The sequence below is a fragment of the Vanacampus margaritifer genome, chromosome 18 (assembly GCF_051991255.1).
Source record: "Vanacampus margaritifer isolate UIUO_Vmar chromosome 18, RoL_Vmar_1.0, whole genome shotgun sequence".
Classification (NCBI taxonomy): domain Eukaryota; kingdom Metazoa; phylum Chordata; class Actinopteri; order Syngnathiformes; family Syngnathidae; genus Vanacampus; species Vanacampus margaritifer.
In genome coordinates, this window is record NC_135449.1 from 14451666 (window position 1) to 14473106 (window position 21441).

A 21441-nucleotide genomic window follows, 5' to 3' on the forward strand; every position below is an offset into this window, starting at 1 on the left:
GACATTTGGGAATACACGCTGGGTAGACATAGAGAGGGGTTGAGTATGGAGGTAAATATGGTGCAAAACTAACTTGTAAAAAAAAAGTCTAAATTTGTATCTGTAAAAGTCGTGATTTGTACCTGTAAAAAAAAAATTGTATCTGTAATAAAAATTTGTACCTGTAAAAAAAAATTGTATCTGTAATAAAAATTTGTACCTGTAAAAAAAAAATGTGTATGTGTAAAAAAAAATTGTATCTGTAAAAACAAATTTGTACCTGTAAAAGTCATGATTTGTACCTGTACAACAAATTTTTTGTACCTGTACTGAAAGTGTAAATTTGTATCTGTAAAAGTTGTGATTTGTACTTGTAGAAATGACAACTTGTAGTCAAAGAAGTCGCCACTAGGAGTCACAAGTGTTTTTTCTGCTGCGGTCCAGTGACGTGAGTTTTGCACCAAATATACCGCTACAATGTAGGTATTTAACTGTTTGCAAAGCATACATTGCAAAAATACTGACATTTATCAAGAAATTGTAATATTTAAAATAAAATGATTAAATACAGAGGATAAAGGGTTGAGGTTAAAATACCTGTAACGGCTTAAAGATCCACTCTAAAAACGTTTTGTTTTCATTTTATTATGATAGTAATGGTCGTATGTTTACACTGGTAGGCTTCAAATCATGAAATAAAAATCGTGACTTCAATGTGTTCAGTTTTCGTGTTAACAACATGAGATGAGCTAGCTAGCTAGCACAGGATTGCGAGCTATGTTCGTACAATAAATCTTACCTTCATACTAAAACTTCTTTCTTTCTGCCCACTTGGAGTGCTCTGCATGTCAACCAACGTTTAAGCTGTTCCACACGGTGTTTGTATATTAAATCATGTTGAAATTTTCACGCTGGGACGTCCTCTTCTTCCAAAATGATGCGTAAACTGGTGTGGGCCGGTGGCTACGCTGTTTGTGCATGGGCGTCATTTGAGTTGAACCCACTGTCGTTCGCTCAACCAATGAGGTTGAGCTTTAGCCCGCCCAAATCCTCCAGAGCCCGCCCTCTTCTTTACGAGTACAAATCACGGCGCTCTACAAGTACAAATCAGTTTGCTACATTTCTAGCGGTATATTTGGTGCAAAACTCACGTCACTGGACAGCAGCAGAAAAACCACTTGTGACTCCTAGTGGCGACTTCTTTGACTACAAGTTGTCATTTCTACAAGTACAAATCACAACTTTTACAGATACAAATTTACACTTTCAGTACAGGTACAATTTTTTTTTTACAGATACAATTTTATTTTTTTTACAGGTACACATTTTTTTTTACAGGTACAAATCACGACTTTTACAGATGCAAATTTAGACTTTTTTTACAAGTTAGTTTTGCACCATATTTACCTCCATACCCTTCATAGTTGAGAATGCTGGCAAATGCTCCCGTTTACGGTAATGCCGTGAACGGTTGCATTGTCATATGTGACTTACGTTGCATTTCCATGTCAGATTAAATTCATTAACATGCTACAGCATTTTTTTCCTACATATCCACACAATATTTCCATGACTTTAACAACATTCTACAGAACATTTTATTTTTCATGAACATTTTAAGGATTTGGAAAATGCAGTTTAAATTTTCATAAGTTTTCCATGGCTTTCATGACTGTACAAACTCTTTGTATTGATTTCTTTGTAGAACAAACACTGTCAGGTGAGAGAATATCACATTAAAACCTAAAGACAAAAATACACTGGAGTTGCACAAGGAATCATTAAAAATAATTTTAAACAACTACAAATTATCAAGTCTGAAACAAAGGAAGCCGAACTTAGATACAAGGCATAAAGCAATTAATCATATTCAAATGATAAATGATGAGAGAATGATAATCATAACAAAAAATTGACAATGAGAACATAAAAGGAACTTGAAACACGGGATAGCTTGGAAGTCAACATATCCAATCCATTTCATTGGCAAAGAACACTGATTATTTGCATTTCATTCACAATCACATTTAACCTTCCCATGAAACGTCAGTTTCTTCACAGTCCATCTAATCAATCACTTCATATGGACATTACCATAACATTGTACAACGCCAATGCACTGCTTAAAATGTTTTTGCACCAGCGCTAATTCTCAGCACTTGCCCACAGAGGCTTTTAGATTATACAAAGACTACAAGGTGATAAAAAAAAAAAAAAGTTCCATAGAATAAAATAAAGTACGATTTTGTAAAGATTTTTCTTAGTAAAAACTTCAAGGGTCCATTTCACAAAGCAGGTTCAACAAACTCTGAGACTTACCCTGAACTGAGAGTTGACCTACCCTGAGATTTGATCAACGGAGAGTAGTTTCACCTGGAGTTAATCGCGTAAACCACCACCAATGGAAAAAAAAATGCATCAATGGAGCCCCGATTCGGCGAGTCACCATGGCACCAGGGAAGCAGAGGGTAGCGGCATCCTCTTTTTCCTCATTTTTAAGCCCTCTCTTGGTAATCTAAATGCGATTGTAAATCACTTTTCAACCTTCAATTTATATCTTCATAATTCTCCTGATAAAACATTGACTTACAGCTAGATTCATTAAATATTTGTCATATGAGGGGGTCTGTATCATTATCACTAAAGTTCTCAAAATTAAAGCGTTAACTCATTGATTAATCACAAAAAAATATTGCATTAATCATGTATTAACGCAGACCAGATTATACTTTAGCTTGACAGCGAATGGTTACGTTAAAGGTAGGAGAGGTGTTTGAACCATGAACATAACAACATGCATTAAAGTAAAGCATTTAATAAATGTTTGCGTATGATTGCGTATTTTTTCATTTTAATTAAGTGATTAATCAAAACTCTAAGATGTGATCAATCTAATGAAAAAATGTAATCGTTTGACAGCTCTGATTTTTACTAGCACTAAACGACTTTGAGGTGAATGGTGTGAACTCTGCCTCACACAAAAAACTACAACCGTGCAGACTGCTTTACGGCATACGTCCTTTCCCCAGTCGTTCCAGAAGGAACTCGAGTCAAACGTCCACGCGGGTTTACTGTTATCGTGCAGAAGCTACAAAACACCCCAAAAAAACGAGGATTTTTGTCTGAGGTAACAATAATAATAATGATAAAAAGCCTACCTGGATGTGGATAAAATAACAGTACAGGATTTCACTCGCTTGCAAGGTGAAAGACGAGGGGGGATTTCCGACCGACGCTGCCTTTGTGGGGACTCGGCTCTTTGTAGTGGTTAGCTTTCCATGTTCAAATCAAAATGATAACGCTAACGTTAGCTGTCGGAAAATTGCGTGGTAGCAATAAATAGCCAGTAGCTTGATAGTTTGTCCTTCCACACTGACCCAACCAGCCACGCAACGCTCAAAAGTTGTGTGCTTACGAATGCATCGTGGGAAGTTAGGAAGGGAAGGGGAGCACAGCGTTTGTGTGTGTAGAACAAAGAAAATAAAATCACAACCCCCGTCTGCTGTTAACAAGCTTGAGAAACGTTATAGTGCTGTATAAAGCCACTGGAAACAATGTAATTCAGTCAACTTGCCTGCGCCTGGGACATCCGGATTTTACGATGGTCAGCGCTTGTCCTTATGGGAAATGTGGTTCTTTCAAGGAAAATTCAAGGGAAAACAATATTGCTTTTGTCCAAAGGTGCCGCCACAATCAACGAAAGCCAAATGCTGCTTTGTTCCTGCTTTAACATATTCACCGGATTTATTTAAATAAATCGTGTGTTACCAATTGAAGCAATTTTATTAAATTGGTCAACAATTCAATTTGTAATCTTAAATTTGGTTCAACAATTTTTTTTTTTTTTTTAGAGTGCACCTTTATCAACGGGATCATTGTCAAAAGCTATGTTCGTGAAAAAAGTGAACTTTTAACTCTTTGACTGCCAGACGTTTTCAGAAACGGGATGTCGCCAGTGCCAGCCGATTTAAGCATTTTGACTGATCTTTCAAGGTCCACAGAAAATGTTGTTTGGACTATGGAAACACACATACTACCAAATGAAAGATTGAACTCTCATCTTTCATCAGAAAAAAAAGTTTGTTTCTACCTTATTCCGTTCTTCAGTAATCAACAATAGAAAATGGTTAGTTTCACCGAAATGCTGTTTTGAAACAAAAAACGGAGAAAAAGAGCTTTTTGTGAAACGATGTTATTTCATGCACTCTAGTGAATTGTACACTTCTTTTTGTCCATGAATGATGCTACAAACACCTAAACAGTGCTTTACTTCTGTAAAACGCTTTCACCAACAATGAAAAAGTGTTTTTAGTTTGCAAAATACGTTTATTTCCATTCAACAGTGTAACAATTTGACAAAACAATTTCGCAAACTATTTACAAATGTATGCAACTGTGGTACTACTTACAATTATGTGGATGTTTCAAATACAGTTTTTCTTTTTGTAACACTCTCTTGCGTGCAAGGAGAGCGAGCAGGATGCGCACAACAGATTACTTTTTACTTTCATTGTCCGTTTCAGACGTTACACTTTCTTGACGGCCTTTTTTTCCGGGGAATAAATAGCAAGTAGCAGACTGTACCCACTCCTCCGATGAATATGCATTGGACTCGGGGCACTCTTCGTCGTCCGATTGAACGTCCGCCTGAGCGTGCTCGCTTGTGCTCCGCGTTTTCCGGTGTCAGCATCGCTAGCCCGTGAACCTTTATGACGTCGTCATAGCCGCCGCGTCAACACTTCCAACTTCGCCGTCAACCTCGGAGTCACCATCATCATCATCGATGAAGATCATCGTCGTCCTCAATGTGCTCTTTAGCGTTGAAAATTCCCAACTGTGAGCTGCTTGCAACATTGTCCGCTTCCTCCTCCATCTAGCTCCGCCTAACGTATTCTACTGCCGCGTCAATGCTTCCAACCACGGAGTCACCATCATCATCATCATCGATGATGATCATCGTCGTCATCAATGTGCTCTTTATCGTTGGTCGATGCTTTTCGTCTTTGAAAAAAACGGCTCTAGCGTGAGATGCTTGCAACCGCCATTATGGCTTCTTCAGCCATTGTCCCCACAACACTCTAGCCCCGCCTCACGTCTTCTGCTGACGCCCACCCGATCTTGTCAAAAGAGAGTCATTGCTGCCCTCTAGGGGCCAAAAATAGTCATTAGGCTCACTAGACCTGCTTGAAACTTTCAGGACAGCTCCGCAAGCCTTCCCTGCACCCGTTTCAAAATTTTTTTTTTTTTTAAAAATGGGCGGACATCTTTGGCGCTCCTCCGTAGGTTTTTGCAGAACGTCATTTAACGTCATTGGCAGTAAAAGAGTTAATATAGGCCTATTGACTTTTTTTTTTTTTTTCAAATAACAGACAGCAAAACTATGTTATATCAAAACTCGCAAACTGACTGAATGAATGAAGAAATCAAATTTCAAGTGTGGCTGAAAGGAAGCGGAGACAGAGAAAAACTCGAGGTTAATTGAGATAAACCTGGTACCGACCAGGTTAGGTTCATAAAGTCTGTTACTACGGTAACTGACGAAGAATTTAAGTTACCTCTTTTTATGAAACAAGCAAGAGTCACCTCTTTTTCTGGTTTCAGTTACCTCACCTTCTCAAATGGAAAACGCAGAATTTCCTGCATTTCAGGGTTAAAAGACTCACTAAACCTGCTTTGTAAAATGGACCCCAGGTCCTAACCAATTATATTTTCATTGCAAGCTTCTTGATTACTGCATACCTCACCAGCACACTTGTGTCTCTTGACCTGAAACTTATGAGAGAACCTTTGACCACAAACTGAGCAGACAAAAGGTTTCACACCAGTGTGTATTCTTGTGTGACTTATCAAATGCCCCTTCCAAGAGAATCCTTGCCCACAAACTGAGCAGGCAAAAGGTTTCTCACCAGTGTGGGTTCTTGTGTGTTGTTTTAAGTTTCCCTTCTCAGAGAATCCTTTTCCACAAATTGAGCAAACATAAGGCTTATCACCAGTGTGGGTTCTTGTGTGATTTATTAAGTTTCCCTTCTGAGAGAATCTTTCCCCGCAAACTGAGCAGGCAAAATGTTTCTCACCAGTGTGAGTTCTTGTGTGTTGTTTTAAGTTTCCCTTCTGAGAGAATCTTTGCCCACAAAATGAGCAGGCAAACCATTTCTCACCAGTGTGGGTTCTTGTGTGTTGTTTTAAGATTCCCCTTTGAGAGAATTTTTGTCCACAAACGGTGCATGCAAAAGGTTTCTCACCAGTGTGGGTTTTTGTGTGCCCTGTTAAGCTCCCCTTCACAGAGAATTTTTTCCCACAAACTGTGCAGCAAAAAGGTTTCTCATGAGTGTGAGTTCTTGTGTGGTTAATTAAGTTTCCCTTCTGAGAGAATCTTCGGCCACAAACTGAGCAGGCAAAAGGTTTCTCACCAGTGTGGGTTCTTGTGTGCATATTTAAGCTTCCCTTCTGAGAGAATTTTTGCCCACAAACTGAGCAGGCAAACGGTTTCTCACCAGTGTGAATTCTCATGTGTTCGTTGAAATAGCGCTTATAAGCAAAAGTTTTCCTACACCGAGAACATTCCCAGCGTTTGTTGTCCGTGTGACATGTCATATCACCTTCAGCCTCCTCCTCCTCCTCATCATCCAGGAGAGCGTGTGACATAGCGTCATCACTTTCTGATAGTGGAGCTAGGAGGCCGTCAGCTTGTAATCCTCCACAGTGGTCTCCATCACCTTCAGTTGTCATTTGTTGACCTGATCTGCGGCTTGGAGGCTTCGTCCCTCTGCTCACCTCGCTTGCACCATCTTCACTCTTCAAGGAGACACCAGTCGTTGGCAACATATAGATAACCTTTTCCTTCTCCTCCTCCTCTTTGATGCAGGGAGGGTCTTCTCTCTCTCCTTTCATGCAAGGGTGCTCTGGCTCCTCCACTTTTTTAATTGAAGGAGACTGCTGCTGCTCTTCTTTTAAGTGTGGGACCTCTTCATCCTCCTCTTCTTTTTTTAATGTGAAGGTGCTCTGGCTCCTGCTCTTCGGGGCAAACATATTCACTGATGTCTGCAAGACACAAGAAAACAAACACACATGGTAAATATGGTTATTATTCATAATGAAGGTTAATAGGAGAGCGAGATGAATTAAGATTTCTACTTAGTGTTTGTAGAGCTCTAGACTGAGACCTAATTGGTCATCCAGTTACTTTAATTTCTCAAGAATAAAAATATCTCATTAATCAGAATAAATATTTTAAATATCGGCCGTGCACCGCACCATCGCAACGTCATCATCCGCCATTTTGGATGCAACAGCGTATGTAAACAAAGCCGTACTGTAAAGGCCGCGTATTGTCATCTGTATGCAAACCCCATCCAGCCAACTTTATTAGCAAAACCTCTTCAAAAAAGGCTGCAGGACTCACAGTTTGATGGTGCTCTTCCACACTTTGAAACTGTTAAAGACATTGTTCATGTGAATGTAGCACAAGCACACAAAGTGGAGGCACAGACCAGGCAGCAGCGTAAATCACCGGTCTGGTATGCATTACGGGCAGTGAGAGTAACTGCCTCTAACATGCATGCTATTGTCACCACCAACATTGAGAGGCCAGCTTTGTCGACAGTGAGGAAGGTATGCTACCCATCGACACTGTCGACAACACGGGAAATGAAATGGGGGATTGAGCATGAGGAGGCTACAAGGAGTATTTATCAAGCTAAGCAAGAACCATACCACAAGGACTTAAAATAAAGGATGTGTGGAAATAAAGTGTCCATCAAAGAGCTTTGTGATGGAGAACACAATTAAAGGAACATCATATGTACAGTACACAGGTGTAGACACAGATCTTCGTAGTAGGCTTAAAATATGTGACTTTGTGGTGTGGACAGAAAGAGACTTTGTTCTTGTCAGAGTCATGCCAAATGTCAGACCCTCCAGGATTTCGCAATGCTGTGATCGCAACTATTAACGCAAAATCAAGAAAACCCCGCAAAATCACACTTGCCATGCAAATTTGTCCAAACACCACAAATTTCCCGCCAGAAATACATTTATCATTTCGCATAGGGATAGACCCATTATTGGCTGGGACGATTATTGGCGCCGATATTCAGCATTTTGACGAATATTGGCATTGGCCATTTTGAAGAATCATACGGCCGATAATAGATTAATTTGAAAAAGTGCTAACTTCAGGGAACTTTTCAGAGATGCTGCTGACCATGGGGACTCTCTGCACCTTCTGTTTTTGTAAAAAAATTAAACTAAGATAAGTATATTTTAATACTTCAGAGAGAAATTTTGATACCATTTGATATTTTTAAGAAATATGTTTGTAGACAATGAGAATGTTGAAGGTTTTGACAGCTTTCAAACGCAATGGAGGAATAATTACCACTTGATTCCCAGAGGTTGTTACAATTGCCGCCCCAAGGTTATTAATGTTGAAGGTAATTAATATACTCGCAGATATGACAGTTGTTGATTTAAAAAAAAAAAAAAATTATATATTGAAGGTTTATAATGATAAACTTAGGTTTGTGTGAACGCCACAGGTGCAAGCTCTGAAATGTTTGAATGTTTGGAATTATGTTTTTATCTGCTTCAGGAGCTGAGATATCAATTATTTAGTGGGCATTGACAATATTGTTGAATTTCCAGGAAAACTTCAGGTTTTCTGAGGTGATTCTAAAGTCACCCATAGGTTTTAGAGGCATGTTTTTCAGGCGCTTTAGGCCATAATGGGTTAGGGCAGCAATAGTATGTTGGGTTCTTATCGTTAATACTGATGCACAGGCTCTATGCTTCACCTTTTTATCAATATGTGCCCCCCAAAAAATCTAAATTGAGATATTGATATATTAAAATTCTACACTTAATTAATTCCCTTTAAAATGATACATAATACATGGACGTACCTCAAAATTGACAAAATTACAGCAACTTTAATGTTGGATGGTAGAAATCTCTAGTTTTGAGAAAAACAGGTTTAAAGTTTGAAAAAAAATATGAACCTGAATTTTCAGGAACTGTTAAAATATCAGTGGAAAGTCAATTCCAATCGCAGGTAAGGCCATCATCCGAGATTTTAACCCTTTAAAAGTTTTGGAAGTTTGACCTCTCCACAGATGACATCAGCCTCAACTTTGAATACCACATTAAGCTTACAATTCATCTTCTGAGGCATCAGCCAAAATTTGGTTATTTTATTGTTGCTCCTTGGGGTATTTTCTTTCTTAAATTAGGTCATTTTACCACAGTGGGAAATTTGACTTAATAATTTTATGTCAATTAAAAGATTATTTGCCATTTGATGTGGCATTAGTCATCTCACTAAAAGAGCAGTGAAAATGTGTAGTGATATTTGCGATGCTGGCATTTATTTGTGATGCATCGCTGAAGCGGCGTGTAACGGCGTTGTATGAAATTGACAACATCGACAAGCTATCAAAACATTACACTAGTATTTACAATAGGGCTGGGCGATATGGCCCAAAATTCATATCACGGTATAAACTGCATCCCTTCGCGGTAACGGTATATATCACGGTATAGAATACTTATTTTTTTTTTTTTTATCCTCCCGACATGTGGACCATTTTGCCGGAGCGGGTCACATAAGATCTTGAAAGGTTGCAAAGACAGGCAGGTGATCTCACATTTCGTTTTATAAGGAGTCCACTTTGGATTTCCGGATCAATTTTATTTGTAAATATGTTATCTATTAATGTGTCAGTTGCTGTTATTCTACTAGGTTTTGTTATTAAAGGAAAGAGACAATTACCATGCACTTTATTTATTAGGGGTGTGAATTGCCTAGTACCTGGCGATTCGGTTCGTATCACGATTCATAGGTCACGATTCGAGACCGATTAATCCCGATACGAATCTATAAATTGATTATTGCGATTTTTTTAGTAACTCAAATTTAGAAAATACTAATCAGTAAACTTGTACACTGTAAGATTTGTATGAAAATGTATTTATTTATCTGAAAATTCAGGCTTATAACTGAGCCACTGCATTTAACAAACAGGTTGCAGTCTGTTTCATGTTTGAACAGCAATGAAATAAAATATTAAGGCTTAATGTTCCATAATTTTTTTCTATGGTTAGTGTGTGAATCCTAACCCTAAGTAAGACGTTTTGTTGAATATTTCTATAAAAAATTGATGTTCAAAAATGGATTCGGCCGCATATTGAATCGATTCGAGAATTGCGCGCTGTAATATCGCGATATATTGCTGAATCAATTTTTTGATTGATTGATTGATTGAACCCCCCTATTATTTATAAAGTCTGTTGTTTTTTTTAATGATCATTTGGGTTTAGTCAACCAATATTAAAATACCCACATAACTTGTGTTTTTTTTAATTTATTGTTTAAATAACTAAGCATATGAGCTATTTTTTTCATTAAAGATGTCAAGGCATGATTCTAGGGTTCTGTAAGCAGAGAAAACAATTACGTTTTTTTGTTTTGTTTTTTTAAGTGTATTTCTTTTTTTATTTTCTTTTTTTTCCCAGGAGAGCTCAGTATTGTTCATTCGATTTGACATCATCATTGCTCTCCTTTTTTTAAAAAAAACAAATAAATTAAAAAAATTTAATAAATGTTTTTATTTTTCTATTTATTTTAAATATATATACATACATATACACACATATATATATTTTTTTTTTTTTGTATGTGGGTGAGTATGTGTATGTGCGTGTGTGTGTGCGTGCGTGCGAGCGTGTGTGTATTCATCAGTTCACCTAAAGCCCATTAAAAAAAATCACATACTAATAATATAATATAATAATAAATTGCCAAATGCAGAAACATCAATGTAAGTTATCACGATGTAGTGGCTCTCGCTAACAGACAGAATTAAGTAACCAGAATTAGGTTAAAAAATTCTATATACGTAGACCTTGTTTCTATAAATTTTGATATTTGGTTTTTATTTGAGGCAGATATTTTTTCCATTAAAATGTGATTTATGAGGAGGTTAGACCATTGGTCGATATTCAGAGTTTGTTTATTTTTCCAGTTAACAAGAATTGTTTTTTTAGCGATAGTAAGGGCTACAAGTGTAGATTGAAATTGTTTATGTGGTAAGTCAGTTGTTGTTAGGTCACCTAGCAAACACAAATTTGGAGATAAAGGTATCCTACAGTCCAAAATAGCGGAAAGTTTTTCTAAGACTTTAGTCCAGAAATACATAACCGGAGTACATAACCATAAAGCATGAACATAAGTGTCTGTAGTGTTTTGTAAGCATTGGAGACAAATGTCGGAGTCGGAGAGTCACATTTTCTTCATCATATATTGAGTAATGTATGTTCTGTAAATAATTTTATATTGGATAAGTTGTAAATTTGTGTGTTTTGTCATTTTAAATGCGTTTTCACAAACTTGAATCCAAAAGTCAGGTTCCGGTGCTATAGACAAGTCTGTCTCCCATTTCGAGATGGGTAAAGACATTTTATCAGTATATGAAAGTAACTTATATATTTTTGAAAGTTTTTTTGTTGTTGTCGGAGAAAGCTTGTTAATATCTTTAACTAAAACAGGCGGTTGGAGCGTACCCCGAAGTGTTGGAATTTTTTTCTTTATCATATTTTTAACTTGTAAATAATGTAAAAAATTTCCGTTTTTTATATTGTATTTTTGGAGCAAGGATGTATATGATATAAACATATTATCTGAGAAGAGATGGTGGAGATGTGTAATTCCTTTCTGCTCCCACACAGCTAAATGAAACGGTTGGTTGTTAAGTTGAAAGTCGGGGTTATGCCATAGGGGAGAGAGCCCACAGGACTCCACTTGGGCTTTTGTCAATTCTAGTGCCTTCCACCAGGCAGTCACGGTGGCGGAAATCATTGGGTTTTTAAAACAATTATGTCGCTTAATCGATGTTGTAATAAAGAGTAAATCTCGAAGTCTGAGGTTATTACAATCCTTCTGTTCTAGTTCCAACCAACAGTTAGTGTCTCTGTTGGGTTGTGCCCATAGAACGATATATTGTAGCTGGTTAGCTATATAGTAGTACATAAAATTTGGTGCCTCTAGACCACCTTTGGATTTACTTTTCTGAAGAGTAGATAGACTAATCTTTGCTTTTTTTTTTATTCCAGTAAAATTTTGTAACGGCTGAGTCCAACAACCGGAACCATTTAGCCGTAGGTTTAAATGGAATCATTGAGAAAAAAATTGTTTATTTTGGGTAAAACTTTCATTTTAATGGTGGCTATTCGTCCTATTAGAGAAATAGGAAGATTATTCCAGCGGTCCAAGTCACTATAAATGTTATCCAGAAGTGGAGAAAAGTTTAAATGAATTAAATCAGTTAATTTAGGTGAGATTTTTATGCCTAAGTATTTTAAATTACCTATAGGAAATGAGTAGTGTGGGTCCTGGCTTGCAGGGTTCCATGAATTTTCTGTAATAGGTAGAAGTGTTGATTTTGTCCAGTTAATAGAATAATCTGATAACTGTGAGAATTTAGTTATTAAGTTAAATACTTCCCCTAGCGAAGTAGCCGGCTTTTCTAAATAAAGTAAGATGTCATCGGCATATAGATTAATTTTATGTTCTGTTACCCCAGAGTGAATTCCTTGAATCCTTCTTTCCTGGCGTATGGCTAATGCAAGTGGCTCAATAAATATTGCAAATAATAAAGGGGATAGTGGGCATCCCTGTCTTGTGCCTCTCTGTAAAGTAAAGCTCTGAGATATAATCCCATTAGTAGTAACTGTAGCTTTTGGAGAATCATATAATACTGATACCCAGTGGATAAATGATTTCCCAAAGCCAAATTTATTTAAAACAGCAAAGAGGAAGGACCAGTTAACTTTGTCGAAAGCTTTTTCTGCATCCAATGATATAATAACTGCCTTTTTATCATGCCGCTGTGACATGCTAATAAGGTTAAAGAGTCTCCTAATATTATTAGTAGAGTGACGATCTTTAATAAAGCCTGTTTGGTCGCTATGAATAATTGTCGAGATTACTGTTTCTAGTCTAGATGCGAAAGCCTTAGTGATAATTTTAATATCAGTGTTAATTAGTGAAATCGGACGGTAACTTGATGGAAGGGTGGGGTCTTTTTCTGGCTTTAATAAAAGTTTAATTGCTGCTGTATTCATGTGTGGGCGTATGTAACCCTTAGTTTTAATTTCTGTTACTACTCTTAAGAATAGTGGAGCAAGCATTAACCAGAAGTGCTTAAAAAATATAGCCGGATAACCATCCGGGCCAGGTGCTTTGCCATTAGGCATACTATCTAGAGCACTGTACAACTCGTTTATAGTAAGTGGCGCATCTAACATGTCTTTATATTCAGTAGTTAACTGAGGTATATTTAAGCTACTGAGGAATGCCTCAATATGCTCAGGGTTAGGCTTGTTAGTTTCTATGTATAGGTTACGATAATAGTTATAAAAAATGTGATTAATTTCTTCTGGTGATTGTGTGCATTCACCAGTTGTCCCTTTAATAGCCGTTATAAGAGACTTTTCCCGATTGCGTTGAAGTTGGTTTGCAAGAAATTTACCTGATTTGTTATTATATTCAAAGTTGTTATATCTCAATTGTTGTATTATAAATTCTGTCTTTTTAGTTAGCATATCGTCTAACTGTATTTTTGTATTTTGTAAGTCAGTCCATATTTGTTTTTTTTTTTGTTTTTTTGGGTAATTACTGCTTTCCCAGTTTCCCAGAGAAGAGATGGCGATAGGTCTGGAGAGTAATTTATTTCCAAAAAGTCTGCCCATTCTTTTCTTATAATTTTGTCAAACTCTGCGTCGTTTAGCAGTGAGATGTTAAACCGCCATGTCGGTGGTGGTTTAAAGGTATAATCAACTTGTAGGGAAAGGGAGACTGGTGCATGGTCGCTAATAATAATAGGATGTATTTTTGTAACAGTTTTATCAGCAATAGAGTTATTTGTAAGAAAATAATCAATTCTTGAAAAAGACCGGTGCACAGCGGAAAAGAAGGTAAATTCCTTCTTATTTGGGTTTTTAAGTCTCCAGCTGTCGACGAGGCCAAAGTCATCCATATATTCCCCTATTACTTTAGTAGATTGTAATCGCCTACATGTTGTATTATTAGAACGGTCAATTAATGGATTTAAGACTGTGTTAAAGTCTCCTCCAATAATAATAGTAGAGTTCGCTGCTAAATCAAACAGCTGAGAGAAAAATTCATGGAAAAAGGCCGGATCATCATTATTAGGGGCATATAAATTACCAAGTGTATATATTTTATTAAATATAGTCACCTGAATAATAATGTATCGGCCCTCTGGGTCTGTTATTGTATTATTCAAAGTAAAGAGTAAATTCTTATGTATGAGTATACAGACTCCTCTTTGTCTACTGTTATAAGGGGCAGAGTACGCTTGGCTAAAATTCTTATCAATAAGTAATTTTTCTTCAGATTTTTGTAGGTGGGTTTCTTGTAGGAGGCAAATATCTGCTTTTAATTTAAAGAGATGGTCTAAAGTTTTTATTCTTTTTGCTTCTGAGCGAGCGCCACAAACATTCCAGGAAACCAGAACTAATTTATGCATACAAACAATATAGACTCAGTCCTGTGTATATATCTGCATAGGCCATTTGTCAATATTAGTATGTTATAGGATAGAATCAAAGTGGTTAGGTGGTTTATGTAATTTGTGTAAAATATGAGGTGACGAGTAAGTAAATATAACAGTGAAAAAACAGGTAGGGAGGTAAAAGTAAAGAAAGTTAACGGGGGATTAAACATAAAAATACACCAATAACTGGTAACCCAAGCGAGATTTTTTGTTTAAATATACTTTAGATATAGTTATGTATTTAATAATATATTTATAATATCGCCTAAACATAATGAGTATTCATATTTAAGGTTTTATAACCACATATACAGTATATGTATACATCTAATAATCAAACAAAGTTTAGTTCCACCAATGCCATTTAGAACAGCCAGGGAGTGGAGTTGGGGTTCCGGAACAGTTGTCCATCGATGTATAGTTTATCGACGACCATCGCAGTCCGTTTACCCTCCTGCCTATTTTGTTTCATTAAAGGAAACAGTACCTTTCGCCGCTCATTAATCTCTCTCGGGAATTGGTCGTTCATTCCAAATGAGGTCCCTTTAAGCTCCCGTCCTTTACTTTTAACGAATTCTTTCTGTTTAAAATGCTCAAACTTGGCGATAATAGGACGGGGTCTGTTGCCCCTAGGGGCTCCAAGCCGATGTACCCGGTGAAAAGATATGTTATTTACCGACTCCTGAGGAATTTTTAACGACGTCGTCATAATTTTTTTTATCTCAACCTCTGGATTGTCAGAGGTATTCTCGGATATTCCTGAGAATATTAAATTCTCCCGCATGCTACGGGATTGAATATCCAGAACAGTTTCTTTTAGCGTTTTATTTTCCTTTTTAACGGTTTCTAACTTGGCTGAAACAGTCACGAGTGTAGAGTGTAACTCGGCATTGTCTCGTTGGAGATCACTTGTTGGCTGAAGAATTCCATACTTACCTTTAATTCTTTGACGTCCTCGCTGATTAGGGAGAGGACCTCAAATTTTTTATTTATGGACTCCAGCATACTGACCGAAACCTGCGTAGTGGCTAGGTTCTCCGTGTCCGTCGCTGAATCATTTTTCCTCTTTTTCGAAGGTTTTCTCGACAGTTTCTCGACGGAAGGATTCTCCATCGCGCAGCTGTAAAAATATGCGTAGATGAAGCGTTCGAGGTCCTCCACGTTGGGTGGTATTCCAAATCTGTCGGATGAAAAAGAGAGGGGAAAAAAAGAAAGGCAAGATATATGATGGTTAAATTTGGATTAGTTTAGTATAATAGAGCTAATTCTATCTTAGCAGCAGGGCGCCGCCATGTTGGGGTTTCCCGGTCTCGCTGTAGGTCTCGTGATAGTCACAGCATCTCGCGCATGCGTCCAAGCTTCAAGCTTATTTAAGAGCTCTTAAAGACACAGGAGAAATGCTTACATTCAAAGGTGATGTTAAGCCTCGAGTGTGTCGAATATGAAAACACCCACTCTTTTTATCCATGAAAGATAAAAGGTTTCTCTCCCCCTCCTAGGTTGAACAAAGGTTTAGTGATGATAATAAACAGACATGTTTACTCCAGCCCCCCTACCAGCTCGGGCATCAGATGTAAACAGGATTTGACCTCAGACCTTCAGTTTTTACGACCAAATGACTAATGATAAGAGACTCTGACAACATTATGCAACATGCGCATTCTTATCTCAAGAGCTGTTGAGGAGTAAGCGGTTTCAAATGAAGTTCACAAATCATTATCACATTGTTATTCATTTCAATACATGGTTATATCACATCTATATACCTATAAGTAAATTAAAAAACAGTAAAAATATAAATTGAAAATGTTAAATGTCTTCATTATCAAACGTGTCGGCAAAGTTGTTTCCGAGGTCCTATTCATAAATTCACTCTGACGCCCAAATACTACGACGGTGAGAGAGCGCTTGTGTTGAGGCGGAGCGTACTCTGTTTGGAGAAGTGCGGCTCTGCCTGGAACAACACACGCATTATTTACGCATATTCCTCCAAAACGCAACACGATTTTGCAGCGTGGGCATATGAACATTAAAATATCAATGGCATTTGACTCCCTGAAAAAAAAAGGTTTAAGCCCATTAAGTGTCAAAATGATGACATACCATGTATGCTGTCATATTGGATTTTTTTGTGCAGCACGTCATCGCTATAACGTGGTGCGCAGTAAGATAAACGGCCCTGTTCATTTTGGACTTATTTCCTGCTATAAAAATGCCTATGGCCTTAATGTATACATGTGCTAATGATAGTCTGAAAATAAATATAACAAAATTCTCAGTATTATCATTATTATTATTATTATTCACGTCGTGATGGATCCCGGCCGCTATAGCCTATAAACACAAAACATTGTCACTTTATGTAAAAAAAAAAACACACAAAAAACCACGACTGATTGTCACCAAAAATGTATGCATACATGTGCAGACGTGATAATCATAGTCTGGAAATATTAAACGGAACTCACAACATTTTTGATTAATATTCGAAAGCGTTAAGCATTATTATTATTATTATATATATGTGCGGCAGTGCTTCAGTCTTAGATATTATCCAAAATATGGCGACATTCTAATATTTTTAGACTATGATTAACATATTTCTGCACATGTACTCATATATTTTGGGGACTATCACTCACGGCTTTCATTCATAATGCCACAGAGGACCAGTTGCACAAATGAAGGTTACCTGGCTGTGTGACGCTCCGCTCTAGTTAATTCTACAAATGTCAACCCCCCCACCTACTTTCTCCAAGGTAGAAACCAGAGATGGAGTGATATCTAAATTACGACAACTTGACAACACCACACTCATTTTTACAGCACAATTAGACCAGGAAATAAGTCCAAAATGAACAGGGGTTGCTTGCACGCAAAAGCGTCACGGCGATGACTGACTAATTACATCTTCTAATAAAAAGGAAACGAAAATAATTTAAATCTGTTTTGTAGGTCAATTTGACAAAAATTTCAGGTTAATTCGCACGTTGTCTACAACCTCATACTTTGCAAATTCAACAATCGCAACGTTCGGCAATGTTCGCAGTTCAGTGAGGTACGGCCTTAAGTGAACAAGCGGAAGCGTTCGCTGCCGACTGCAGAAAAACATGCGCCAAAATCTTCAAATATATCTGAATGTGCAAGTCAAACCCAACAAGACCTGAGGGTTATAAAAGTTTGTAGAAGGAAGACGGATGTGTGCATGTGTGTGTATGTCCAGCTTTCTAAAGACTTCACATTCCAAAATAAAAATATGAAATCCTGACTGATTATATCCAAATGTCAATTTTTTTTACTGTAGAAAAACAAGCCATTGTTTGAAATTGCAGTGCAGAAAATGCACAAGTGCCTCCATTGTGGCTGAGTTACTGGTTTGTTGTGTAACATGTTGCGGTGTTAAGTAGCTTTGGGCTAACACATCCCAACTCTGCTAGCTTCCACTGCAGTGGAAATGCCCCATTCCCAGTACTGACAAGTTCATTCATAGAATGTCATTGCGTTATACCCCAGCCAAGTGAGCTTGACCGTATTGAATCAAATGAAATCAAATTGAATCATAAGCCCACTTAATTGAACCCTCCTTGAATCGTATCGCATCCCATGCATCTAGATACACAAACTTTCTTTTATTGGAGAGATGACCACCCTTAATATATTATATGTAGGCTATAACTTTTTTCCCCCCTTCTATGTCACCAAAGTGGTCTGTACTTTCAAGTCAAGAAGTCCCAAAAGAAAATGGTATTAAAAAACAAAACAAAAACAGCGCTTGCAAATAGTTAACCAATCAAATGTACAAATGTCTCAGCTCTAGTCACATGCCTCATGTATTGTTTCGTGTGTACGTGTGGGTGCGTGTGCACGAACATTGAGCTTTTCCTTCTGCTCCATCATTTGCTTCACTTCCATCTGCCACTGCTGCAGGACTGACGACAACTGCTGAGAACACTCCTGAGTCATCTTCTGCCTGCACACACCAGCACCACATCATTGAGCCAGGTAGAGCACAAGAGGTGTGTTGGACAATACATGACGTCATGCACATGCAGGCATATCATACAGTACCTTTGCTTGTGGTAGTTGTTCCACATTTGTTCCATTTTCTGCTGCCCTCCGTTCATGTAAATCTTGACCAGACTTTCCAGATTGCGCTTGGTGAGCACCAAACTTGTTAATGTCTGTCTCTCTCTCACTCACACACACACGCACGCACGCACGCACGCACACACACACACACACACACACACACACACACACACGCACACACACACACACACACACACACACACACACACACACACACACACACACACACACACACACACACACACACACACACACACACACACACACACACACACACACACACACACACACACACACACACACACACACACACACACACACACACACACACACACACACACACACACACACACACACACACACACACACACACACACACACACACACTTGGATGATGGACAATGTTGACCACAATGACATTTCACACCAATGAGGTGAACCTGCGGGACGGAATGATTCCCTCACCTTTGACAACATTGCAAACCTTCAATGGATGGTGCGGGTACCTTTGCAAAATAGTAATTTCATTTAAATTGATTTGATGTTGTAAATATTCTGCACTGGCAATTTCAAACAATGTCCTGTTTTTCTACAATAAACAAAAAAAAAGCTGGTTTGCTATTATTATCTCTACATGTTTTGTATTAACTTTTTCAGTTTTCTCTTGTAACGCTTTTTGGAAGGGGAAAAAGGTGGCAAAAGATTCACGTAGCAGTAGTGAGCAAGAGCTAAGACACATTTACCTTTCCGGTCGTCATCTTCTAAGCCGCAGTGGAGCGCTTAATTGCCAATTGGAGAAAAGTCAAAGACTTAAGCGTAAGCTTCTTCAGAGAGCCTCTTTTTCTTCATTCTTTTGTCGGCTGACATTTTCGTGAGTTTGTTCAGCTAGCCGGTGTTGAAGAAAATAATCTTTTTCTTCCGCGTGTTCGTTTTCTTTCGGGTAGTGAGAATGTTGGTTATCCGATTGCAGGCTGGAGATCGATGAACAGTCACTTCGAAGCTTTTATTTCTACAGAATATTCCGGGCACAGTGAGTTCCCTTAAAATGGCAGCCTCTCACTAGTGCGAAGTTACAGCGGACTCACGAGCAGAAAAAATACTTTTTCCTGGTCGCTTTTGTCCCAACATTAAAAGATTTGCCCCAATAATAGCGATGTTTGATGGACACAAACACAGAGGAGCAGTAACCGAGCCAAGCAGCCTGTTCCCGCCAGAAGCTTCCAATGCAGCTTTTTTGTTGCTATTGTTGAAGCGTCAAAGCTTCTGGAGTAAAATAAATAAATAAAAACATACTTTCATTTGTTGGAAGATAAGCTTTTTCTTCCGCGTGTTCGGTTTCTTTCGGGTAGTGAGAATGTTAGTTACCTGAATACACGCTGGAGATCGATGAACAGTTCCTTCAAAGCTTTTATTTCTACAGAATATTCCGGGCACAAGTGAGTTACAGACAATGGCTGTAGCCTCTCACAAGTGCGAAGATTACAGAGGACTTACAACATTATTATACTATCTTGAAGGGCGGTACCACACAGTTTTCAGTAAACAGTTCACAAAGTTGACCAGACATGAGATAATACTCAAGGACACTGTTCAGACACCAAACAAAGCCCATTTGAGGAATAGAGGAAGTTATTCAGTCATGATTACACCTGGCAGAATTTGCGATAACATTCAAAGCGAGGATATATCCGCAGAACAAAGCTCTACTGAGGAAATGAGGAAATTAAAACAGTTATGACTAAATCTGGGCAGAAGACACACTTCAATTACATTTAACAAATAAGACTTTTTTGGGCGTTTTATAAAGTAATAATTAGCATTTTAACATGGCTCCCAAAAAGTAGATTTTTCACATTATTGACCCTTTAACTCCTCTAAGTGGGCAAAACTTAGTTAAAATTAACTAAAGTACAAGAGACAAACTATATTGATTAATAGTTCTACCGTCAAATCATCAAGCAGTAATTCAAGAAAAAGTTTAATTATTTTTACAAAAGCTAGTCCCAGCTACTCCTTAATAACTAATAAGTCAATGGGAAGTTTGTTAAACTAGTTGCTCTAACTTTAATTCATAAAGCAATAATTGAAAAAATGGTTTATTAAACTTAAACTCTTAACTACTCTGAATAGCCAACAAGTCGATTAAAGTTATTATATAGATATTCTTTCACTCTGTTATTGTTGTAAAATAAGTTAGGAATAAGAAAGAAAAATATAGTAAAATTTTGGATATTTATTAACAATTTAGAAATAATACAAATGATTAAGGCCAGATGAATCTCGTACACACAGAAGCATTTCAAGACTTGCGTATGTCCAAAAGAAGACGCTGAGGACGTTTAACGGCTGTAATGTATATGCCAAGTCTGGAGTGGCGCTGTAGCGCAGCCACAGGGAGTTAGTGGAAAATGTAGAAGAAGAATCAGCAAAGAAGACAAACGTTTTTTTTCTAACTTTATTGCAATCTACAGAACAAACACGCCTTTGGATGTAACAACATGAAAAAGGCGAACACAGGAGAAGTGACAATGGCGAGTGATTCAAGTACAACAACGCTTGTTGAACGTGGGAATAAAGAAGCAACATATTTTGCGGCAAAAGCATAAGCAAGCTAAGAAAGCTGCGTAAAACGACTACGACACGGCTATCCGCCATTGTTGTTGACAGACTGACAATTCGTGAGCAGTCACGCGAGAATTGGTGCATACATCATCAAGCTGCGACCATTACGTCATCACTGGAGGAGCATCCTGCATATGGTGTCCAGACGGACGCGTACGGGGCGCTTTTTGAAATCTTTCCA

At 37.8% G+C, this 21441-nt stretch overlaps 2 protein-coding genes across 2 annotated transcripts in view; both read right to left on the reverse strand.

Moving 5' to 3' along the window:
* Positions 1–1755: 1755 nt before the first annotated feature.
* On the reverse strand, positions 1756–18755 carry LOC144037925 (uncharacterized). The gene is made up of 4 exons (XM_077549814.1): positions 18618–18755; positions 18420–18519; positions 15486–15729; positions 1756–7020 (listed from the first exon to the last, which is right to left on the reverse strand). The coding sequence occupies exons 3-4, from the start codon at positions 15660–15662 to the stop codon at positions 5674–5676; spliced, it is 1524 nt and encodes a 507-aa protein (XP_077405940.1). The 5' UTR covers positions 15663–15729; positions 18420–18519; positions 18618–18755; the 3' UTR covers positions 1756–5673.
* Positions 18756–19214: 459 nt separating this feature from the next.
* LOC144038806 (uncharacterized) overlaps positions 19215–21441 on the reverse strand; it is a 29963-nt gene continuing 27736 nt past the window's right edge. Inside the window, exon 4 of the mRNA XM_077551550.1 lies at positions 19215–21441. This exon is cut by the window's right edge and continues 2284 nt beyond it. The gene's annotated coding sequence lies outside the window, so the exon portion shown is untranslated.

Excerpts from the sequence above, each read along its gene's own strand:
- LOC144037925 (XM_077549814.1), bottom strand. The coding sequence starts at position 15,662 with ATGGAGAATCCTTCCGTCGAGAAACTGTCGAGAAAACCTTCGAAAAAG. Across the intron at positions 7,021-15,485 it reads AGGACGTCAAAGAATTAAAG|ACATCAGTGAATATGTTTGC; the intron begins GTAAGTATGGAA and ends TGTGTCTTGCAG.